The sequence below is a fragment of the Mobula birostris genome, chromosome 21 (assembly GCF_030028105.1).
Source record: "Mobula birostris isolate sMobBir1 chromosome 21, sMobBir1.hap1, whole genome shotgun sequence".
NCBI classification, from domain to species: domain Eukaryota; kingdom Metazoa; phylum Chordata; class Chondrichthyes; order Myliobatiformes; family Myliobatidae; genus Mobula; species Mobula birostris.
In genome coordinates, this window is record NC_092390.1 from 49,272,804 (window position 1) to 49,299,010 (window position 26,207).

General features: G+C 39.7%; 2 protein-coding genes across 4 annotated transcripts in view; one reads left to right on the forward strand and one right to left on the reverse strand.

The window, feature by feature from the left end:
• Positions 1-13,228, forward strand: mmp21 (matrix metallopeptidase 21). The gene is made up of 7 exons (XM_072239414.1): positions 1-163; positions 3,571-4,261; positions 4,499-4,638; positions 6,588-6,729; positions 11,591-11,848; positions 11,927-12,099; positions 12,872-13,228. The coding sequence occupies exons 1-7, from the start codon at positions 14-16 to the stop codon at positions 13,163-13,165; spliced, it is 1,848 nt and encodes a 615-aa protein (XP_072095515.1). The 5' UTR covers positions 1-13; the 3' UTR covers positions 13,166-13,228.
• A 361-nt stretch (positions 13,229-13,589) lies between these two features.
• edrf1 (erythroid differentiation regulatory factor 1) overlaps positions 13,590-26,207 on the reverse strand; it is a 73,517-nt gene continuing 60,899 nt past the window's right edge. For all 3 annotated transcript variants that reach the window (XM_072239419.1, XM_072239421.1, XM_072239422.1), the window contains 3 exons: positions 25,599-25,714; positions 19,934-20,094; positions 13,590-15,865 (listed from right to left, as the gene is read on the reverse strand). In XM_072239419.1, the coding sequence (XP_072095520.1) occupies positions 15,721-15,865; positions 19,934-20,094; positions 25,599-25,714 (422 nt within the window). In that variant the 3' untranslated portion in view covers positions 13,590-15,720. The remainder of the gene's footprint in view (positions 15,866-19,933; positions 20,095-25,598; positions 25,715-26,207) is intronic.

The window sequence follows — 26,207 nt, forward strand, 5'->3', positions numbered from 1 at the left end:
GAGGCCATCAGCAATGTGGGTGGCTCTGCAGCTGGGCTTGCTGTCGGTTTCCGCCATCGTCCGGACCAGCTGCGAGAAACCTTTCCACAACCGCGACCGCTCGGACATGGCGCCATCCTTGCAACGCTGGGCACCTCTCATCCTCGACCAGGTGGCCGCAGAGGTAAGTGAGCACGCCCCTCAGTTTGTGTCGCCTTAGCTCAACCTAACGCACTGAAATCCTCTTCAGCGATTAATTTCTTCATTTCCTCCATCTGCCGAAGTGGAGGAGGTTGCAATTTTGGGCTTGGTGCTTTGATAAACAGCCCGTCAGTTAAACGTAGTCCTGTGGAATTTATCTACAGTTTGGACCTTTCAGAAATCCTTACGCATCCCCTAACAGTTTTTTAACACGTTAACAGTGTTTTTCTATTAATTTCAATTCCCTTCATCTGCTGAAGAACACAACTGGAAATCCTGAATCATAATTGTTGAAAATAAACGAAACGAAACTTATTCACAAGCTCACAATCGTATTTAACAACTACAAATCGCAAAATGGAAGCAATCTCACCGAAAGATAACATAACCCAAAAGGAGAATTAATTACCATTTCTGTTGCAGTGCAGACGTCGTTACCTGTTAATTACTAATTGACAGTAATATCAGAAGCGAAATGATTTTTCCCCCTAGTCACACAATAAGCTTTCTAAAGTTGATTGTGTTGTACTCAAGTACAGAGGAGCCATTGATCAACAGCAGACCATACCTTAGATGTGGAAAAGGGTGGCTTTATTCAATGAATGAGCCATTTGGTTTACATCATAGGATGCTCACTCTATGCTGAGTTCAGGCTTCCCAAACAGACAACGGATTACTCAGGTCGTTTTTGTGGTGATATTGCCACATTTGCTGAGTCGTTATTGAAATGAGTTAACTGTATTACTTACATCCTTCATATATATGAGTAAAAATCTTTACGTTATGTCTCTGTCTAAGTGTGCAATGTGCAATTTATAGTAATTTATAACAAATAGTATGTACAACAGGACAGCTAACATAACATAGAAATACTAATGTGTCAGCATGAATTAATCAGTCTGATGGCCGGGTGGAAGAAGCTGTACCGGAGCTTATTGGTCCTGGCTTTTATGCTGCTTTTATCCCGATGGTAGCGGCTGGATCAGTTTGTGGTTGGGGTCGCTCGGGTCCCCAGTGATCCTTCGGGCCCTTTTTACACACCTGTCTTTGTAAATGTCCTGAATAGTGAATCTACAATTTCACATCTACAGATGCGCTGGGCTGTCCGCACCACTTTCTGCAGAGTCCTGCGATTGACGGAAGTACAGTTCCCATACCAGACAGTGATGCAGCCAGTCAGGATGCTCTCAATTGTGCCCCTGTGGAAAGTTCTTAGGATTTGGGGGCCCATACAAAACTTCTTCAACTGTCTGAGGTGAAAGAGACACTGTTGTGCCTTTTTCACCACACAGCCGGACTACGTGAGATCCTCAGTGATGTGGATAGATGCTGAGGAACATCAAGCTGTTCACCCTCTCAATTCCAGATCCATTGATGTCAATAGAGGTTAGCCTGTCTCCATTCCTCCTGTAGTCCACAGCCAGCTCCTTTGTTTTTGTGACATTGAGGGTAAAGTGTCAGGGTAATGACTTCTTCTCTGTAGGCTTCCTCATTATTATTTGAGATAAGGCCAATCAATGTAGTATCATCAGCAAATTTAATTAGCAGATTGGAGTTTTGGGTGGCGGCGCAGTCACAGGTATACAGAAAGTAAAGAAGGGGGCTTAGGATACAGCCCTGAGGGGCACCTGTGTTGAGGGTGAGAGGGGCAGAGGTGAGGGAGCCCACTCTTACCACCTGCCGGCGATCTGACAGGAAGACTAGGATCCAGCTACACAAGGCAGGGTGAGGGCCGAGGTCTCTGAGCTTCTTGTCGAGCCTGGAGGATTATTATGGCATTGGACGCTAAACTGTAGTCCATGAACAGCATTCTCATATAAGCATCCATCTTCTCCAGATGTGTAAGGATGGTGTGTAGAGCTGTGGCTATTGCACCAATGTTTTCCAGCTTTGCAACTATTCTCCCTGCTTGTGTCCCAAATTATTCTTGTTTTTAGAGGAAAAGTTTTTCTTCTAAATTTGGCTTGAGGAGATTTATACGGATGCAGTGTGGAGAGCATTCTAACTGGCTGAATCACCATCTGTTATGGTGAGGAAGGGTGAGGGGTGCCACTGCACAGGATCAAAATAAGCTGCAGAAATTTGTAAAATTAGTCAGCTCATCATATGGGCCCCAGCCTCCGTAGTATCTAGGACATCTTCAAAGAGCGGTGCTTCACAGAGATGGTGTCTTTTGTTAAGGACCCCCATCACCCAGCACATGCCCTCTTCTCACTGCTACCGTCAGGAAGGAGGTTCAGAAGCCTGAAGACACACATTCAGTGATTCAGGAATGGCTTCTTTCCCTCTGCCATCGATTTCTGAATGGGCATTGAATCCATGAACACTGTCTCACTACTTTTTACTACTTTTTTTGCGCTACTTATTTAACAACCAATATATACTGTGTATACACATATATATTACTGTAATTCACAGTATTTCTATATATTGCATTGTACTGCTGCCACAAAGCTAACACATTTCGTCATATATGCCAGTGATATGAAACCTGATTTTGATACTTTAAAGATATGAAATACCAACTTAAAGGCTAAGACTCTGGGCCAAACAAGTTTGAATTTGTATTTCATATTTTTTGCACAAGGTAAGAATGAGGCCATTTAGCCTATAGAATCCATGCCAGATCTCTTAACCTATTCTCTCCCACATCCACTCCCTTCTGATCCTTCCACCTCCCATTTAGCAACTTGCAGTAGCTAATTAAGTTATGAACCAGCACATCTTTGGGGTGTGGGAGGAAAGCATGACAAAAACTCACATTGCCAAAGGGAGAACATGCAAGTTTCTACACAGACAGTGCTGAAGTTTGGGATCAAATTGAGGCCACTGGAGCTGGTAGACAACAGCGGTACCTCTTGCCTCTGTGCATTTCACCTGTCATTATTATTCTCCGTAACTGAGCAGTGGCTAAGCATGAAAAATAATGAGGACTAGGGCACGGTATGGTAGCGTAGTGGTTAGTATAACTGTTTACAGGAACAGCGATCGGTACAGTTCCTGTTGCTGTCTGTAAGGCATTTGTATGTTCTCCCCATGACTGCGTGGATTTCCTCCGGGTGCTCTGGTTTCCTCCACGGTCCAAAGCTGTACTGGTTGGTAGATCAATTGGTTATTGAGAACTGTCCCGTGATTAGGCTAGGATCAAATTGGGGGATTGCTGGGCAGTGTGGCTCGAAGGGACAGAAGGGCCTATTCTGTGCAGTATTTCAATAAAGTAAAAAATTGACTTCAAATAGTTATATTTTGGTTTTAAAGCATTCTGTCCCGGATCAAAATACTCGTCACATTATCCTTAAGTTTTTTGTCTGCATATTTATTGATCAGTTTAATTTCTTATTGTTTAATGTGTGGTGCATTTCCTGAATCTTGTAAAATATACTTTTTAAGCAATACCTGTCCAAATATGGATGGACTCAGCAAGTAAACTGGGACAGTATCAAGTACCAGAAGAATATTGCAGATGAGCATCCAGCTCCGAAAGACTTACTGGATCTTATTGAAGAAGGGTCATCTATTTCTAAACAAAGAGAAGAATCTAGGGCTGATCCCAATAAAAGTATTGCATATACAGAAGCTTTAAAACAGTTCCAGAAGGCCAATGGCATACCTGTGACTGGAGAACTAGATAAAGCCACTAAAGGAGCTATGAACAAACCACGCTGTGGGGTCCCAGATAAAGTCCTGTCCAATGATATCACATTAGACAATGAGACATCCACTGCTAACCAGACTGTTGGTTTCAACAACACTGCACCTGATAACAGTGACACTACTGACAGAACTGTAGGCTCCAAGGGACGCAAGAAGCGTTTTTTGCAATTGTTATTTTCTCCTACACATAAAGTATTGTCAGTCGACTCCGACATGGATAGTAAGGCAGCGAAAATGGCCTTTTCTAAATCAAAGCTAACATGGCGTTTGATGGGTGAAGGTTATAGCAATCAGCTATCTGTTGAAGACCAGAAACGTGTGCTGAAAATGGCTTTTAGGATGTGGAGTGAAGTTATCCCTTTAGAGTTTGAAGAGAATACTGACCTTCCTGCCTCAATGGTCGACATCAAACTTGGCTTTGGAAAAGGTAACGTAGATGGCTTTTTAAACGCATGTATTAGTCATAATGTCATTTACTAAAGCATGAACAAAATAGATTGCTATGTTACTAACTGAGCATAGTAATGAATAAACTCAATAAGTGGAATATTTTACCATAAAAATTGTGATTTTGTTTTACATTCAAGCATTTTGTACAAGCCGTTTAATGTAATAGTCTGAATAATGATTAGCTAACATGAAAATCCATTTTCATTCACTGTAGGTCGCCATATGGGCTGCACACGGGCATTTGATGGCAATGGGCAGGAGTTTGCTCATGCATGGCAATTAGGTGATATTCACTTTGATGATGACGATCATTTTACTACTCCAAGCAACAGGAATGGAATTAGCTTACTGAAAGTAAGTTTTCCCCCAGTATTTTTACCCCTCATTTATTTCTGCCTTTCACTGATTTCTTGCAACTTCAATTAGATGCTCCTAAAATTATTTGCTGAAGAAACTTGGATTGGAACTGCCTATTATCTGTAAAGTGAATTGACTTCTCTCACCTCCACAAACCAGTGACTTGTGCAGATACACTGTGCTTTCACAGAATCAATCAAAGCAGATGGTATTGTTATAAGTTGCAGTTACTTGACAGTGCATATTCTGAAATTGGATGCCAAACAGGCAGCGTAGAGAATTGTGCTCTAATACACACATAGGATCAGGAAAAAAGGCAATGTCCATACTCCATGGGTTATTGAAATATACAGAAGATCACAGGTAACATTGAGAAGATAGCTAAAATGACAAAGGTCACATTGGCTTCGTTAGTCAGGGTTGACCATAGATGTTGCATTCCACCTGTCTAGATATGCAAGCCAGGGCAGTACGATATGGAGAACAAGCTGTTACCCATGTAGCAAGCTCCCCCCTCTCCATGCATCTGATGAACCTAAAGAAACAACAGAAAGATAAAAAGGAAAGATTGTTTGGGATCAGCAATATCACTGGAGTTGCTAGTCAGCGTTGAACTCAACACAGGACTGCCTTAGAGACTCTAGTTCCGGCATTTTCCCTCGGGGGTTACTCCTGAAGCCTTCCCCATGATTCGGTATAGCTGCAAGGCAATGGAGGTTTGGGATAATTGTTTTCCTTCTCCTAGATGAGCTGCCAACCCTGGCTGATGAGCCCCATTTGCCCAAAGCGACTGGTTTTAAGGCACTTGTAACCCACCTTTGCCCCTTCTTCTGTCAATGGAATTGTAGCTAAGCCACATGTGAAGTTCAGGAACTGTACTTGGTTGTCAGAGACTATTTGAGGTGCAGATCATTGGAACTATTAGTAAGTATTGGGACTTGTTCCCATTACCACTCCCAGCTATAACAACCTTATGGAACCAAAGGTCACATTAATTCATGGAGTTTAATATATGCAATGTAAGTGCAGTAAGTTTCATAGATTGCCACATTGGATCGTGATATGGCTGTGTTAACAGAATCAAACAAAGCCAGGGACAAGTGCTTAATTAGGAATAATAAGTTAAAAGAAGTAGGGCGTAACAGAACTCCATCATGACTTTTAATGCTAAGTAGAATAGGTCAGTTAGGTTTTTCTGGAACATGGATTATTTACTTTGAGTTATGAATCAGAAGTGCTATGACATGGGTGTGAGGTTTATTGTATAGTGCGATGGCAGCAATAATTTCCTCTATTTTCTTCCCATTAAACAATGGAAAGAAAATAATTTAGCAAATTAGTTGCCTGATTTTAAATGTGCAAGAACAATACAGTGATACTGGTGGCCTTTAATTATTGCTTTATAATTTCCGCAGTTAAAAATTGGGAGGAAAATTCCAACAAGGAAGAACTTCAGGAGGAGAGATAAATTACTCAAAGTTTGTGATTGCCTAAGCTGAAAAGGTGGCAGAAATAGATTCCACAAATAATTTTTAAAAGAGAGCTAGCTATGGATAAGGGACCTACAAGGTTATCTACACAATGCAGAAACAAACAATGTAACGAGCAGACCGCCAAACTTATTTTACATTTAGTTGTATTTACCATTTGAGAAGATCAATAGATGGCCATGGGACAAAGGATTCTTCCCTTCCTCCAGGAAATTAGAACTAATTGTGGTATCAAGACCATTCCAGATTGCGTATATAGATTGTGCACCTCTTCACACAACCCGACTGGGCTTTGATGCACATTTATGAAAACAACCCTGAAGGCAATTATCTTCAATATTTTAATTTATAAATTTATCTAGGATTGAAATTCCAAAGGAAACATTCCCTATGTGTAAAAAAAAAGTCTTTTGATTAATTAAATTCATGAAATATTCCAATCTGTCCAATATACAGGTGGCTGTCCATGAACTAGGTCACGTACTGGGTTTGCCTCATAGCTACAGGACGGGTTCAATAATGCAACCCAGCTATATCCCACAGGATTCAACTTTTGAACTGGACTGGCTTGACAGAAAAGCCATTCAGCAACTCTATGGTAAGAGCATGTAATTCAAATTTAAATTCTGACCAAAGATGGTTATATAATTGAAACATTCAAGATATTTTCATTAGTTTGTGGAGCTAGTAAGCAAGAAGCAACTACAAAATACAGGAAACTTTAAGCATTTAGAAATGAAACACTATTACTGAGGAACTCTTCGGCACAAGAGATCTAGAGAAGCTGGAAATCTTGATCAATACACATAAAATGCTGGAGGATCTCAGGTCAGGCATCATCAATATGAAGGGCAAGGTGGGTGGATGGGATGGGGAAATGATGTAAGAAGTTGGAAGGTTATGTGCAGATGTACTGGGATGAACAAGACAGAATCTAATAAGAGAGGACATTGGACAGTGGAATAACAGGAAAAAGCTGGGGATTCAGAGAGAGGTAACCCATCCCCTTCTCCCCACTTATTCTAGCTTCTGCCCATTCCTGTCCTGATGAAGGGTCTTCGCCCAAAGCATAAAATGTTTATTCTCCTCCATAGGTGCTGCCGGATCTGCTGAGATCCTGCAGCATTTTGTGATATTGGAAGAACTCAGATTGTCAGTCTATGTGTTGACAGGTGGTATGTATGGAAGGAATTATCAATATTTCAGGTGGAAACCCTGCATAAAGAGGAGAGGGAAAGGGTTAAAACAGGGGTCATAGGGTGAATGTGAACTAAGTGGGGGAAGTTGGGGGATAGGTAGGTGGGTAATGGGTGGAATAGACAAGGAGAAAAGGCAGATGGAGCCAGGTGAGGGAGGAGGGAGTGAAGGTAGAGAAAAATGCTGTAAGGAGATGTGCAAAGGCTGAGAGTGCTGGAATATGATAAATATAAGTGTTAATGGGAACCATTAAGAAAAGCTGAAGGGCAGATGGAGCTAGATGGAGGAGGGTATTCAGTGGGTAAAGTGTGTGGATAATATGTGAATGCAACTAGGAGAGAGACAGAAATGAAAATTGGTTGTTGGAAAGGGAACCAGGATGGGAGGGCCAGAGGTGTATCAGTGGGACAGAGAGGAAAACATAGGAAGCAAAGTTTATCAGACATTGGAATGTGAGTTTTTTTTAAAGAAGAGCTTGGCCAAATACAAGATAGTTGTAGCTCAGTCTTTCCACGGTCTAATTAGGGAAACACAGAACTTTGTAAAAGTAGAACTTCCTCAGCTATTTAATGGATGTGAAGATGTATGCTCAGTTTGGTTTCGAATAAGGCATCTGAATAAAAGATCTGATTTAAGTTATAGTCTTCAGAACACAAGTCTATATTAACAAAATGCATGGAAATGTCAATGGATGGTTTGGAACAAAGAAACAATATCCTAATAAATTTCCACTGCATCCAGACTAGGTGGAACCTACCAGTTATGAGGGGAGATTAGATAGAAACATAGAAAATAGGTGCAGGAGATAAGGTGGATTTGTTTTCATTGGAGTGGAAACCAAGATGGTATTGATTGAGATATTTATGATTATGAGGAGAAGGTGGACAGTGAGAAACTTACCAACAACAGATTTCCAAAAACAGAGGACATAGATTTAGGATGAGTAGTATGAGGATTAGAAGACACTAGAGGATTCTTCTTTTCACCAGGTAGTAGCAGTCTGGAACAAACAGCCTGGGGTGGTGGTAAAGGCAGGTACTCTTAGAACAATCATTAAGTGTCTGGACAAAAACATAAATCACGAAGGCAACAAAGGTGACAGTAAAGATGTTAGTAAATAGGATAAATATAGATGGTTACTTGATGTTCAGTCTGTTCATGGTAGTCAAAGATCATGTTTCTGTGCTGTGCAAGTCTAAAATTAATGACCCCAGTTTTCAGAAATTATCAGCCATTGCTCAGTTGATCAATAACTTTATGTAACCGAAGACTATCCTTCCATCAACAATGTTATGGACAGTAATTCCAAAATGTATCAATCATAGTATCATTTTGAGAAGGGAATGGCCACATGACCCTCCTGCATTACCTGCTTATGTCTACTGTTTTGCCTAATGGTCATTATCCACTTTTCTGAAACAATGCTGTTACCATGTCTTCAGCATTGGTGAGAGAATATTAAGACTCACAAAATAAATGGTAGGCTTCTCAAAAGCACTGAGGATTGAAATATTGTGAATGTCCATGGATTTCTGAAGGCATCAGCTGGGATACAAAATGTAATCGTAAGGTTACAACACAACTATATGTAATATTATGTACTCCAAAGAAGGAATAGTGCTGGAAGTGGCTGCAAATGTTAGGAACTGGGGAAAGAAATTGCGGAGGAACAAGTGTAGGTTTGTTGCAGGTGGTAGTGGAGAAGGTTTGCCTTGAAAGGTTACCCATTTACCTGGATGCTTGCCATATGGTGGTACAGAATTAAGACTTGTCCTGGTAGCAGCCTGTAACAAGTACCACCATGATAATATGATTTAAGGCCCCAGCAAAAGTCGAACTCGTGGCTAGGCAATATTGTCTTCAAATATTTCACTAGTTTGGAAAAACATACCACATCACAGCCAGACATGCGTATCACAAACCGATGATGCAGTGTAGAGTCATAAGCGTAATATACCACTAAAACAGGCCCTTCAGCCCAATTGGTCTATGCTGACCAAGTCCATCCAAGCTAATCCCATTTAAAGATGAAGAGAAAACATTAGCTTTGTTACATGAACATTAAAACATATGGTAAAATGTGTCATTTGCATCAAATCACAACAGTGAGGATTGTACTGGGTAGCTTCAAGTGTCACCATGCTTCTGGTGACAACATACATGCCCAGAACTCATTAACTGTAACTGTACATTTTTGGAATGTAGGAGGAAACCAAAGTACCTGGAGGAAACTTAAGCGGTCAGGGGCAGAAGGGACAAATTTCTTAGACAATGGCAGGAATCGAACCCCAATCTTACAGCTAGTCCTGTAAAGTGATGCACTAGTTGCTACTCTACCATGCTGTCCAATATTTGGCTCATAACCTTCAAACTCCTTTTGCTCCATGTACCTCCTCTAATTGACTTTTAAGTATTATGGTTCCTGCTTCAACCTCTTCCTCTGACAGCTCATTTCACATACATACTGTGTGTATATAAAAAATGCTCGTGAAGTTCCTATTAAACCTTTCTCTCCTTAAACTGTCTTGATTCCACAATGCTGGAGGAGAAAAAGTCCATTCACTTTATCTATGCCCCTCATGATTTTGTATATGATTACACTAATATATGTATAGATTTACTATATATATATGATCTAAGATTACCTGTCTCCTACACTCCAACTTACCCACCTTCTCCCCTAAAAGACCATACGACATAAGAACAGAATTAGGCCACCTGGCCCATCAAGTCTGCTCCGCCATTCAATCATGGCTGATCCTTTTTTTCTTGGCCTTCTCCCCGTAACCTTTGATGCCATGTCCAATCAAGAACCCATCAATCTCTGTCTTAAATACACCCAACAACCTGGCATCCACAGCTGCATGTGGCACACATTCCAAATTCACCACCCTCTGGCTAAAGAAATTTCTCTGCATCCGTTTTGAAAGGACATTCCTCTATCCTGAGGCTGTGCCCTCTTGTCCTAGACTCTCCCACCATGAGAAACATCCTTTCTACATCTACTCTATCTAGGCCTTTCAATACTTGAAAGGTTTCAGTGAGATCCCCCCTCATCCTTCTGAATTCCAGTGAGTGCAGACCCAGTCATCAAACATTCCTCATATGATAACCCTTTCATTCCTGGAATCATCCTTGGGAATCTCTTCTGGACCCTTTCCAGTGCCAGCACATCTTCACAGTACTCAAGATGAGGCCTCACCAGTGCCTTGCAAAGCCTCGGCATCACATCACTTTTCTTATATTCTAGATCTCTTGAAATGAATGCTAACATGACATTTGCCTTCCTCACCACCAACTCAACCTGCAAGTTAACCTTCAGGGTGTTCTGCACAAGGACTCCTAAGTCCTTCTGCATCTTAGATTCCTGGATTTTCTCCCCGTTTAGAAAATAGTCCGTACATTTATTTCTGCTACCAAAGTGCATGACCATGCATTTTCCCTCAAGTATTTGCAACATCCTTGTAAATCTTTTCTACATTCTAATTTAATAACATCTTTCCTACAGCAGGATAACAAAAGTTGTACATAATACCCTTTAACTGTGGCCTCATCAGCAACTTGTACAACTGCACCATGACCTTCCAGCTTTCACACTTACCCTGACTTCTGGCCTGTCTTCCTTCACCACCGTTTACCTGTGACTCCACTTTCAGGGAACCATGCACTTTGAACTCCTAGGTCCCTCTGTTCCTCAAGATGCCCTAGGGTCCTTATATTCACCAGGATAATCCTACATTGATTTGACTTTCCAAATTGAACTCCATTTGCCATTCCTTGGCCCACTTACTCAGCTGATCAAGAATTCCCTGCAATTTGTAATGATACTGAAGATTGACAGAATTGCATTGAAAATCATTGTTCTAGCAAGATTCCAAATGTATATTCTATTGGTGGAAAATGCCCATCATCTAATATCTAGCTTCGGTGTGTTCTGTAACAGACATATTCTTAAATTCTCTCCATAAAGAATTCTTCATAAGTTTTCTAGTCGAAAGCAAACTTTCATCCTTTAATGAGTGATCCAAATGAAAGTATTTGATAAACAACCTAGAATCGGAGATGGCGAGGGTGCAGGAAAGAAAAAGCTAAAAGTACAGAATATGCTTTGAAAAATCCTACAAAACACTATTACACAATACTGCTGTTGCAATACACATAACTGCTTCTTATCACAACAGTATTTTAAGGCTCGCATCTAACAGCTGTTCTTGAGCAAACATTATAAAAAATGACAGATTTACATCCTTTATTCTCATTAGGTATATGTGAAAGTCCTTTTGACACTGCATTTGACTGGATTCACAAGGAGAAAAATCAGTATGGAGAGTTGATATTTCAATTTAACACATACTTCTTCAGAAATGAATTGTATTGGCTTTATGAAAATCGGAATAATCGAACACGTTATGGAGATCCCATCGCAATCTCAGTTGGATGGCAAGGAATCCCAAGTAGTGGAATTGATGCTATCGTACATGTATGGACGTGGACAAAGGATGCCATCTATTTCTTTAAAGGTGATGTAATAATCAAAAGAGTTAAAAACCATTTATTCATGCAAGTTGCTATCAATGCTAATTTGTGCTCTTACACAGGTACCCAGTATTGGAGATATGATAATGAAAATGATCAAACATTCACAATGGATGCAGAGGGAAACAGATATCCCATGTTAATTTCTGAAGGCTTTCCAGGTGTGAAAGGACCAATTGATGCAGCTTTTTATGACAGAAGAGACCAACATATATATTTCTTTAAAGGGCCAAATGTAAGTTCCCCCCACCCGCCAAGTGTACTGGGGCTGCACATGACAGATGCAAAGCATTTTCACTCCTGAGGGTATTAAGCATAATGCGATAGGAATAGCGTGCAAGAAACGAGACAGGTGGGTTGATTCTCCACTGTTGCTGAGAAGACACTTATAGACAATAATTAGTTAGAAAAAAATCTATTAGCACTTATAAAATCATGCTAGGTATGGAAAGCCAAGGCAAATTGCGTTTGACTGACATGATCAAGTTCTTGCTCAAGTCTCAGGAACAATAAAACAATTTACGTAATATGAACTTTCAAAAGACATCCAACTATTGATAATGCTTGTATTTTTCTGATACATTTCACTTCTTTGGGATGAGATTTTTTTTTTCTATACTTGCTTTACCAAAAACTAATAACTGAAATTAAGAAAAGTCAAAAAGATGCATCAATGTTTGCATCAAATTCTAATACTGTAAGGTTGTAAGACATTAAAGTTTTTAAGGGGATTACATTTGTTAAACATGGTTATAACAAAGACCTTAACTCTGATTTTAAAGTTAACACCAATTTTACTTAGGGAAATTATAGTGATAGCTATGATAAAGGTAACTAGTGTTTTGTGAAACATGTAAAAGGCCAAACTGGTTTTTTTTTTGGAGTTGACATGAATGGCTGTCGTTACAGTCATGAGATGTTAGTCTTTTTAGATATCTAATTATGACAGGTATATTTTAAAGGAAATTACCACTTCCTGTATTTAATAACATACATTTTCTTTACAGGTGACTACTTTCAATGTGAATACCAACCAAGTTAACGGATATCCAAAAAGAATCATTGATGTATTCCCACCTGTAATGCTGAATGATCATCCTATTGAAAACCTCAATGCTGTATACTACTCTTATTACTACCAATCAATCTTTTTCTTCAAAGACAATTTCTTTTGGAAAGTAGTTGATAATTGGGATAAAAGGCAGAACCCAGTATTGCCAATGAATGGATTATTGCCCAAAAGAAATATTTCAGAACAGTGGTTTGATATTTGTAATGTTCATTATTCTTTGCTAAACTAGTTGTTGAACTGAGTACACCTCCATCAGAAACTTAAATACAAATTATAGGAATTAAAACATGACAAAGGCCATTTTGAATTGCAAATGTATTGTTAGCCTGCTTTTAAATGTAATCCTTTAGATTTATACCAAAAAGTTTCCAAACCTTAAAGGACAAAAGAACGTTTTAAGTATAAGCATTGATGTCTGAGACAAAATGTCACACCTAATTATTTTTAAAACTTGGTTAAAAGAATCTTTAAATGTGTCAAACTTAATATGTATTATTCTACATGTAAACACCATGGATAGATGTAATAAAAAGGATGCTTAAATTGTTTTTCTAAAAAATCTACTGCAAAGATGGTTATAATTTTTCACTGATTGTCAACCGACTGTTTCAGGGTAGATACTTGTACAGTACACCAATGTAAAGGACAAGAAATTTCTTTTTTATTAAATATATTTATTTTAAAATGTGACATGGTATTATATATCTAGCTATTGGGAACAGGGCGAACTCCTCCCCCCAAATATATTTGAATATTTAAATGCCACGATGTCATCCAGGTTTGATGACAACCAGACTCCTAATTATAAAAGTTTACAATCATGAAAAAGAATTATGATAAACTATAAACAATCAGGTTTTTCCACTCAAAATTAGTTCTGTAATGTTCCCTCTGAGCTCCATCTGCATAAGTTTTTACAAATCACCTGAAATCTCTTGATGAATTCAGACTTTTCCTTAAATAAAATTCACTCATCCAAACAACAAAAAAAACAATAGCTCATAAGGACAAGGAAATAAAACTATGAATAACATAACAGAATAACATACCATAATTTTCATAGACATACTAATTAGAAGATAGTTAGTCATTCCAAATTACAAATACATGCTTGTTATGCATTCAAATTGTACATTAAAGTTACAATATAAATATTGAGCCCTGATTTACAATTTTTGCATTCAAATTTGCCCATTGGTGATCATTGCACATCGTTTTAAATTATCTACAGTTAATTACAAACTTTACAACTTGTTAGCAAAGTTCCATTATTATACAAGATGCACAATATAAACCTTGAAAATCTCAAGATCACACTATTGAATACTCTTTATTAAAACAATTATGAAACTGCAGATATTTAACATGTTGAACACAATATGCAACATACAAAATATAACTTCTATATAGCATTTTTCATGATGGTAGAATACTTCAAAGAGTTTTACAGTTATGCCTTTGGAACTCTTAATATCAGTCCCAACTTGTAAGCTATGCAATTTAAAAAATCTTTTCTGAACGGAGCGCATCACCTGTAGCTTAAAATATACCACTCTACCTCTGGTCACACAATATGCATCAAATGGTTTACAGAAAATCTAAATGTTCCTTCATAATTTGTAAAATTCATTATTTTACTTAAGAATTGCTTGGAAATCAATCCTGCCAACTTATTAGCCTATACATATAGTATGTTACTATTCCCTTGCTGCTGGTTCAGAGTCCTAGCTAATGTAATAGTGGAGCACAAACTACAGATTATAGAAAACCCTCTCAAAGTTAAACATGGCTAAGGAATAAATCCTGCTTCCTGAAACACAAATTCTAAGAAAAAAAAATCTTTATACTAAGATCCTGATAAGTCACCACAGGTCCCTTCATTTTGAACTGAAACCATAACATTTTGCTTACTTTTCCAACATAGCATTCACTCATGGTTTAAAAGCAGTTTAACATTCACATATTATAGTTATGTAATTTACAAAATATTCCAAATACCAGTTTATGACACTGAAGGTGGTCTTGCAAAGTGATTTAGTGGGCAGAGTTTTATTACGGCACCTTTTTTGTTCTACACAATTTAGCTAGAGCCGTTCATGTGCCTGTAATAATAAGATTTACATTTCAGACAGCAAGTCACTGATATATTTTGAAATATATTTGTATCCTTGCTGGATATAATTACAATTAGAAAAACATAATTAAGCTTGGAATTAGTTATTGTTACCATTTTCCTCCTTTTTTGTGTCTCGTGTTGGGATACTGATCTCAGTTTCTCACCAAATACCTTATTCATATGGAAGGTTTGAGGTAGTAGATTTCAAGAAACTATTGAAAAAGATACCATTGTCAGATCTAATCTTACACTCAGCTGACATGAAAAAATCATCAATAGAGGGGAATATTAATCATTCACCTCACTCCTTAATTCAGGAATGGAATGGCTGACTGTAGCACCATAACTACCAATTTGCTTGAAACTAGATTTCTCATGCAGACTAAGTTCCCAGATTCCCAATGATAATTTCACTACAGCAGCAAATGGTAGATTACAGTATTGCTTCAAGTAATTAACTTTAAATTGGTGATACATACTTGTTGCTAGTAGTATCCAGACTGATAATGCCATATGATTATATCTCTATAGATCAAAGAAGCCCTTGACAGGTTGCTGCATCATCTTTGAAAGGTTACATTACTGACTGTTCAAATATAGTCTTGAGCATCATTCTAATGTCAACAAAGATGAACAAAATATAGTAACAGTCAGAAAAAATCTTGCCATTAACTAGATGATAATTGTTTTAATAAACTCAGCATCATTTCCACTCTTTGTAGTAAGGTACTGTCCTTATCTGCTGTTGCCCGCAGTAATGTAGAATAGGCATGCTTGTAGTCTTTCAAAGTTATTTCATCATCCATAATTCCACTATAAAAAAAAAACAAAATATTAGTTTAATAATCCAAAATGATAGAATCCAAATTAAATGTTAAATCCCATTTAACATTTTTTCCACCTAGATGGAGCACTGTGACTGTGCTCCATCACTGTGGTTCCCACAACAAAACAGGAACACTATTGATACAAGTTAATTTCAAAATCCAAAGTAAATTTATTAAAGTACCTATATGTCGCCATATACAAACCTGAGATACATTTTCTTGCAGGCATACTCAATAAATCCACAGAATAACAATACTGGACAGCATTTTTTTTTTGAAGTGTCGCTTCCTCAGAATTTTTGTTGTTTATGATAGACTGCTTGAAGATGAACACAAATATAATTTCTGACTACTTGTATCATGTAGGAATTTGGAGAAACAAGAAATTAACTTTTATTGAATATAATGCACTTAATTGCCTAATGGCAATGATGCTTGTAAAAGTTCAAGCTAAAAATGTTTTGTTCATATTTTCATTTGTACTCAGTGTCTGAGGCTTTTCGCTGAAGTGTCCAACAATAATCAGCCAGCATTGATGGATTCCAGTTGCCCTGATACCGCTCCTCCATGATCTCAATGTCCCGGTGAAACCTTTCACCATGCTCGTCACTGACTGTGCCAAGATTTGTAGGAAAGAAGTTTAAATAGGAATGCAGAAAATGAATCTTTAGTTTCATGTTGTACTTCATGGTTTTGTATGCTTCAAGCATATTGTCACCCAGCTGCATGTACTTTGGTGCTCTGTATTTGCCAAGAAAATTTTCCAACATCCTTGAATGCCTTCCATGTGATTTTCTCCAGTCCCAATTGCCTGTTATTGATGACATGTTTGATTAGTGGACCAGCAAAAATGCCTTCCTTAATCTTGGCATCAGTTATTTTGGGAAACATCTATTTCAAATACTGAATGGTTTTACCTTTGTTGTTCATCTCTCTCATAACATTTTTCATAAGCCCCAATTTTATATGATGAGGATGCAAAGCTATCTTTGTTGTATCTCCAAGTGGCTTATGTGCCACACTTATCTGCCTTGGAACCAACTGAGTGGCCAATCCTTTTTAATGTAATGAGATTCTTTAGTACAGCTGTCCCATTCACAAATTAAACAGTATTTGCTGTATCTGACCTGCATTCCTTATAGCTAAGGACTAACAACTGTTGCTGAACCTGTTGGTGAGTCCTCAGGCTCCTGTTCCTTCTTCCTGATGGCAGCAGTGAGAAAAGAGCACAGCTTCGTTGATGGGGTTCCTGATGAAGGATGCTGCTTTCCTGCGACAGCATTTTGTGCAGATGTGCTCAATAGTGGGGAGGGCTTTATCTATGGCAGACTGGGCTGTATCCACTACTTTTTGTAGGATTTTACGTTCAAAAGGCATTGGTGTTTCCATATCAGGTTGTGATGTAGCCAGTCAATATATTCTCCACCACACATCTACAGAAGTTTGTCAAAGTTTTACATGTCATGCCGAATCTTCACAAACTCCCAAGGAACTAGGAGGCGCTGCCATGCTTTCTTCATAATTGGTCTTACATGCTGTGCCCAGGACAGGTCCTCTGAAATGATCACGCCAAGGAATTTAAAGATTCTGACCCTCTCCACCTCTGATCCTCTGATGAGGACTGGCTCAAGTACCCTTGATTTTCTTCTCCTGGAATCAATAATTAGCTCTTTGGTGTTGCTGACATTGAGTCAGAGGTTGTAGTCATGGCACGACTCAGCCAGATTTTCAATCTCCCTCCTACACGAAATACAATGATTTTCAATCCCCCTCCTAAATGAAATACAATGTTGGAAAATGCATGGTCATGCACTTTAGTAAAAGAAATAAATGTGCGGACTATTTTCTAAACAGGGAGAAAATCCAAAAATCTGAGAAGCAAAGGGACTTGGGAATCCTTGTGCAGAACACCCTAAAGGTTAACTTGCAAGAAGAGACAGAGGTCAGGAAAGCAATTGCAATGTTAACATTCATCTCAAGAGTTCTAGAATACAAGAGCAGGGATGTGATGTTGAGGCTTTAAGACACCGGTGAGGCCTCACCTTGAGTACTGTGCAGAGTCTTGGGCTCCTCATCTAAGAAAAGATGTGCTAGCATTGGAGAGGGATCAGAGGAGGTCCACAAGGATGATTCTGGGAATGAAAGGTTTATCATACAAGGAACGTTTGATGTCTCTAGGTCTGTATTTGCTGAAATTTAGAAGAATTGGGGGGGGTGGGGTGGGGGTGGAGAGATCTCATTGAAGCTTTTTGAATGTTGAAAGGCCTAGACAGAGTAGATGTGGAAAAGATGCTTCCCATGGTGGGGGAGTCTAGGACAAGAGGGCACAGCCTCAGGATAGAGGGGTGTCCATTTAAAACAGATGCAGAGAAATTTCTTAAACCAGAGGGTGGTGAACTTGTGGAATTTATTACCATTAGCAACTGTGGAGACTAGGTCATTGACTGTATTTAAGACTAAGCTTGATTGGACATGGCTTCAAAGGTTATGGGGAGAAGGCTGGGGAGTGGAGCCAAGGAGGGGTAAAAAGGATCAGTCATGATTGAATGGCAGAGCAGACTCAATGGGCTAAATGGCCTAATTCTGCTCCTATGTCTTATGGTCTTACTTGCTGATTCATCACCACCTTTGATTCAGCCTAAGACGGTGGTGCTGTCAGTAAACTTGAATATGGCATTGGAACTGTGCTTAGCCACACATCTGTAAGTGTAAAGTGAGTTAAAGTGAGTAGAATGGGGGGGGGGGGGGCTAAGCACACAACCTTGGGTGAACCTGTGCTGATTGAGATCATGGAGGAAATACTGGTGCCAATCCAAACTGATTGGGGTCTGCAAATGAGGATCCAATTACACAAGGAAGTATTGAGGCCAAGGTCTTGGAGTTTATTGATTAGTTTTAAGGGGATGATGGCATGGAATGCTGAGCTGAAGTCAATAAAGGGCATCCCGATGTATGTATCTTTGGTATCCAGATGTTCCAGGGTTGAGTGAAGAGCCAATGAGATGGCTTCTGCTGTGGACTTGTTGCTCTAGTAGGGAAAAGGGAGTGGATCCAAGTCAACTCAGGCAGGAGTTGATACATCGAATCTCCAACCTCTCAAAACAGTTCATCACTGTGGATACAAGTACTACTGGATGACAGTCATTGAGGCAGGTGCCACATTCTCTGAAGCACTAGTATAATTGAAAGCTGCTTGAAGCAGGTAGGTACTTCAGACTGCTGATGCAAGAGGTTAAAGATTCAGTGAACACTTTAGCCAGTTGATCAGCACAGGTTTTAAGTGTTTAGCCAAGTACCCTGCCTGGGCCAGATGCTTCTTGTGGGTTCACACTCCTGAAGACTGCTCATACATTGGCATCAGAGCATAAAACCACAGGATCACTGGGGGCTGTGGGAGTTCATGATGGTTTCTCCATGTTTTTACAGTCAAAGCAAGCACAGAAGGCATTGAGCTTGTTGTCGCCTATGTTGATCAATTTAACTTTATAAGAGGTGATAGTATTTAAGCCTTGCCACAACTGCTGAGCATCCTTTCTTGATTCAAGGTTAGTCCGGAATTGTCACTTCGTCTGTGAGATGGCTTTCTGGAGATCATACCTGGACCTCTTGTCACTTTCTTGATCACCAGATTTGAATGCCTCTGATTTGGCCCTCAGCAGACAGCGGATCTCATCGTTCATCTACAGCCTCTGATTAGGGAAGACGCTGAATGATTTACAATTGTTTTAATAGCTTGTTGTTGTTCCAGGTTTTTCATGTGGCTGGATAACAGAAATAGCTTGAGACGACAATAAAAGGCATCAAGTTAGATCTTGCCTCCAAGAAGACTACAGAACTGGACAAGACATGGGAACAAAATTTTATGGGTTTCAATCCCACCAGAGTTACAAAATTAAAGGTGGGTGGGAATCTATCTCAAAAGTAGTTTCAGAGTTCAGCACAGGCAGAAATTTAAACTATATTTTTAAACAAAGTTAAATATCCTGCACAAACATTTGCAAATGTTCAGGAAAAAAAAACAATCCAAAATAGGCTGAAATCAAATTTGCTTTACCTGCTCTTTCTTTTTGAAGTTAACAATTTGATAAGTTGAAACAAAAGAAAGGAGAGGCGAGTTTCAAACATGTTGACAAGTTTCAAAACCTCTTCTTCATTAAGGCTGGAGGAATTGCTTTCAGACGCATTTCCCTCCTGATGTTCATGGCCACCATGTTTCTGGATGAATGGATACAAACAGAAAATGTTAGCTCAACTTTTCTTCCAAATACTCATGATGGATGTCACAGAGTCACATAGGAAATATAAGCAGCTCTGTGACCCACCATGTCCATGCTAAATGACAAGCACCCAATCACACTCTCTCATTTTAACAGCACTCGGTTCATGACCTTCCATGCCTTGGCAATACAAAAGTCATCTAAATATTTCTTAAAGTTGAGTTCACCTTCCTCTATAAACCCCTTGTGCAGAGCTTTCCAGATTCCAACCACTCTCTAGGTAAAAAATTTCTCCTCAGAATTACACTAGATATTTTAGTCTTTATTCTAAGCCTATGCCCTCTAGTTTCATACACCTTTACTGAAGGAAAAAAAAAAGAAACTGATAATTTGACACCTCCATGGCTTTAGTGGTGCCAGATGTTGATTTTTTAACAATTATTGGATATTACCCTGAATACAAAGGGATTAAGATTCGCAAATGATAGAATAACAAGTTATCAGACTTTTACTGTATCAGTCTTTTCCATGCCTTATTATCTTGCATACCCATGTCATGTCCATTCTCAGCCTCCTTTCCTGCAAGGAAAATAAATCCATCTGGTCTCTCCCCAAAATTGAAATACATCCTGATTGTCTCTTCTGCACTTTATCCAAAGCAACAATGTCCTTCCTATAGTGGTATGACCAGAAATGTACACAGTACTCCAGCTGAGCCTTAAAGTTCTGTCATAATCCCCTTGCGACGCTCCAGCATTTAATTTACCTGTGTCGCCACCTTCATGGAAGCTTGGATGTTCCTCAATCTTTCTTTAGGTTCAACCACTCATTTACTTAGTCCTGTCCTTAGTTCTCCAAAATCACCTCATACTTAGCCACAAGTAAATTCCAATTCATTTCTCAGTCCATCCCACCACCTTATCATCTTGTAACCTAAGGTTCTGGTTCTCATTACCAACTCCAATGGTCATGCCATCTGCAAAATTACTAATCACACTTTACTCTGCCTTTAGAAGCGCAGTTCATTTCATCAAACATCACTTCCTGTTTGCAGGCTGTTTTACATCATTTCCTGCATGGTTAATTCGGATTTTGACTCCAAACACAGATGGTAGAAAGACATCCATCTCCATTTAGCCTTGGAACAGCAATATCTGGGAGTATTAAGATTTCTTAATGTTGGTAAACATTTAGATGTACTTTGACAGAAGTATATGTTTATCATTAGTCACTATTAAACTCATACTGATCATGCTTGGTATTGCTGCAGTGTCAGCTCACGCTACAGCTGAAGCAGAAAGAATAAGAGCAGTGTATGATGAGCACAAAGCTGAAATGCTAATTGAAAAGCTTGTGTAAGCATGGAGAAAGTTCAGATAGAAGCTACATTGATTGTGCTCAAGGAGGAGTGTGAAGCTGAGGCTGCCTTAGCAGAGGCAAAGGTGCATGACGTGGTAGCTGACTTAGACAGTGGTGATTTCCTCTCTAGGAAGATAACCGAAGACCGACCATTGGTGCAAGTCCTCTAATGTGACATGGTTGCTCAACAGAGTACTCCTGCCAGGAAAGGGCAGGTGAGAACTTTTTGGAGACCCGGGCTGTGCACCCAATGTTTCAAGCTGCTTTTGAAGCAGTGTGGAGCCACCCTGGGTTGGATACTGAATGTAAGTGAGGGACTGTGTAGTGCACCCAGTCGAAGCCAAAGGTAATGAGGCCCGGGGAAGTAGCAAGGGTGATGGGAACCCCCAGATTTCCCGGAATGCTTGATGGTGAGGCCCTTTTAGTGGACGCCCCAGAAGACTTCGAGGGGGAGTCATGATTTCTGGCTGGAGTGCTGGTGAGGCCACGAAGTGCTGAGGCCCTCGGTGGTACAGGCGAACAGGATGACTGTGATTGTCAGGAACACCACAACAAGAGAAATCACCTTTAAGAGAGGGATGCCGCTGGCGCATTTGTTCCGGGTGACTGTAATGTCGAGCGCTCCCGTGAGGCCTGCTTGGGGGGGGGGGAGAAGAGATGACTGGAAAACAGAGGGAACTGACTGCTGAGGCCTTTAACTTTGGGGACTCGCCGGTGCCACTGGGTTGGAAGAAAAGGCTGGTGGAGAAGATGTTGAAGCTGGAAGATGTTTTTTCCTTTAGCGAGTTCGATGTGGGTTGTTCCGAGCACTCGCCACACCATCTGGGTGACTGAGGACACCCTGTTCAGAGAGAGGTTGCGGTGACTGGCTCCTGCAGATGTGCGCGCAGCACCTGCATAAGTTAAAGGAAGTTGGGATCATCTCTGAATCCCGAAGCCCTTATGCATCTCCAATAGTAGTGGCCTGGAAGAAGAACGGAAAGGTATGTATGTGTGTGGACTATAGGACTCTGAACCGGTGCACTGTCCCCGACCAGTATGCAGTCCCAAGGGTCGAAGACATGCTGGCCTGACTGAGCGGGGCAAAGTGGTTTAGTGTGCTGGATCTGAGGAGTAAATACTACCAGATCCTGATGAGTGACGATGATAAAGAGAAGATGGCATTTATTTGCCCTCTGGGATTTTTCCAGTTCGAAAGGATGCCCCAGGGCATATCGGGAGTCCCTGCCACCTTCCAGAGGATCATGGAGAAGACAGTGGGGGGCATGAACTTTGTCCCATTCTTGACTCTGAGGGCTGTCCCGAGTTGGAGTACATTATTAAGACAGCACAATTCACTGAACAGGTACCTCACACAATCATCAGTCTGGGCAAGCACCACGCACCAGTCTGCTAATCAGACATTACCACAAGCATCAAGGATGTCATTTTTGAAGTGAGAATGGTTAAAGACTGAAAACTAAAGACTGACTGTAAAAGCTTTTATAGATATGTGAAAAGAAAAAGATTGGTTAAGACAAATGTAGGTCCCCTACAGACAGAAACAGGTGAATTGATTATGGGGAGCAAGGACATGGCAGACCAATTGAATAATTACTTTGGTTCTGTCTTCACTAAGGAGGACATAAATAATCTTCTGGAAATAGTAGTGGACAGAGGGTCCAGTGAGATGGAGGAACTGAGCGAAATACATGTTAGTAGGGAAGTGGTGTTAGGTAAATTGAAGGGATTGAAGGCAGATAAATCCCCAGGGCCAGATGGTCTGCATTCCAGAGTGCTTAAGAAAGTAGCCCAAGAAATAGTGGATACATTAGTGATAATTTTTCAAAACTCTTTAGATTCTGGACTAGTTCCTGAGGATTGGAGGGTGGCTAATGTAACCCCACTTTTTAAAAAAGGTGGGAGAGAGAAACCAGGGAATTATAGACCGGTTAGCCTAACATCGGTGGTGGGGAAACTGCTAGAGTCAGTTATCAAAGATGTGATAACAGCACATTCGGAAAGCGGTGAAATCATCGGACAAAGTCAGCATGGATTTGTGAAAGGAAAATCATGTCTGACGAATCTCATAGAATTTTTTGGGGATGTAACTAGTAGAGTGGATAGGGGAGAACCAGTGGATGTGGTATATTTGGATTTTCAAAAGGCTTTTGACAAGGTCCCACACAGGAGATTAGTGTGCAAACTTAAAGCACACGGTATTGGGGGTAAGGTATTGATGTGGATAGAGAATTGGTTGGCAGACAGGAAGCAAAGTGTGGGAATAAACCGGACCTTTTCAGAATGGCAGGCGGTGACTAGTGGGGTACCGCAAGGCTCAGTGCTGGGACCCCAGTTGTTTACAATATATATTAGTGACTTGGATGAGGGAATTAAATGCAGCATCTCCAAGTTTGCGGATGACACGAAGCTGGGCGGCAGTGTTAGCTGTGAGGAGGACGCTAAGAGGATGCAGGGTGACTTGGATAGGTTAGGTGAGTGGGCAAATTCATGGCAGATGCAATTTAATGTGGATAAATGTCAAGTTATCCACTTTGGTGGCAAAAACAGGAAAACAGATTAATATCTGAATGGTGGCTGATTAGGAAAAGGGGAGGTGCAACGAGACCTGGGTGTCATTGTACACCAGTCATTGAAAGTGGGCATGCAGGTACAGCAGGCGGTGAAAAAGGCGAATGGTATGCTGGCATTTATAGTGAGAGGATTCGAGTACAGGAGCAGGGAGGTACTACTGCAATTGAACAAGGCCTTGGTGAGACCACACCTGGAGTATTGTGTGCAGTTTTGGTCCCCTAATCTGAGGAAAGACATCCTTGCCATAGAGGGAGTACAAAGAAGGTTCACCAGATTGATTCCTGGGATGGCAGGACTTTCATATGATGAAAGACTGGATGACTAGGCTTATACTCGTTGGAATTTAGAAGATTGAGGGGGGGATCTGATTGAAACGTATAAAATCCTAAAGGGATTGGACAGGCTAGATGCAGGAAGGTTGTTCCTGATGTTGGGGAAGTCCAGAACGAGGGGTCACAGTTTGAGGATAAAGGGGAAGCCTTTTAGGACCGAGATTAGGAAAAACTTCTTCACACAGAGAGTGGTGAATCTGTGGAATTCTCTGCCACAGGAAACAGTTGAGGCCAGTTCATTGGCTATATTTAAGAGGGAGTTAGATATGGCCCTTGTGGCTAAAGGGATCAGGGGGTATGGAGGGAAGGCTGGTACAGGGTTCTGAGTTGGATGATCAGCCATGATCATACTGAATGGCGGTGCAGGCTCGAAGGGCCGAATGGCCTACTCCTGCACCTATTTTCTATGTTTTCTATGTTTCTAACTAGTGTCAGTTAAACACTACACAATGCTTACAGTGAACAGTTAAGTAGTATCAGTTGCGTGTGTTTATGTTCAAAAACAGTGATTTTTGTCACGGATAGCTGGCGAGAAATAAGCAGCAAGATAATTTAGAATAGTTTTGCTTACTGTGGTTTCAAACATTCAAGCTCAGAAATACCAGAAATGACTGGTAGTGAAAATGAAACAATTTCACTACTTCAAGTTAAAAAAAAATGAAGAATTAAGGTATCATCATGAATGTTACAATGAAAAAGTCAAAGGATGCAATTGTTGAAACCATTGTATGGACGTGGCTCATCATATGCACTAGGCGCCTGTGCTGATTTTTTAATTTATAATCAAAAAACACGGCAGTTTACACTGGATGAAATTCTCCGTCGATAACTATTAGGGACTACGGTTTGGTAGAACTGTAATAGTATTGTTTGCATTCTACTGCATTGTATTTCATTTCAATACATAATTTGTTATTCAGTTAAACAGTAGTTTGTCTTTTTTTATGTTTTTAACTATTTCCATGCAACTTCATCTAATTGGGACAGCTTCCTAATTGGGCCAAAATGTACTGATCCTGATGTGTCCCAATTAATTGGAATGCACTGTTCATAAATAAATGTTGCTTGCTTTAATAAGTGCAGGATTTTAGGCACAGTCTATCTTAGGTCTCTTTTGTCAGTATTTCTGCATTTCAGTCATGGATTTGACCTCACGAAAAAAAGATGCACTAGCTTCCTGCATTACCCAGTTTTTTTCCCCACACTTGCTCCACTAAAGTTATTTAAAAATAGTTACCCGTTCTTGAGCACATGAAAGTTCACTTTGGATCAGTTGAAATGGATATTCTGAATTAACAATTATATCCAATGCTCCTGAGAGTGTCTTTAACTTTGATGTATTGCTATTCTGATCTGCAAATGGAGAAAAGAAAACTTCACTACAATGGCATATGGGCATTCTTTTAAAAAATAAAGGATACTAACACAAAGACAAATTATAGATAAATATATCTGCTTTTAATTTAAAATTAAATTAAATAAATGCTTTAATTTCTAAAAACAATTATTTAAAAGGAAGCAATTTGTACCTGAATTTTATTAACAAAACTGCTTGCTGGTTGAAAGTAATGAACAAAAATTATTCTCTCCAAGTGAAAACAAGTTATTCTACTCATCAAAAAAAAAAGATTGGGAGAATGTTGGGTGAAATTGATTATAATCCAAAGTTGCCCTTTCACTGAACTGTTCCCACAATCTACAGACCCACTTTCAAGGACTTTTCATCTCATATTCTTGATTTTATTGCTTAATTATTATATAATGTTATTATTTATTTTTGTTTCTTTCATTTTGTATTTGCAGTTTGCCTTTTACACACTGGTTGTCCACCCATCCTGTTGACTGA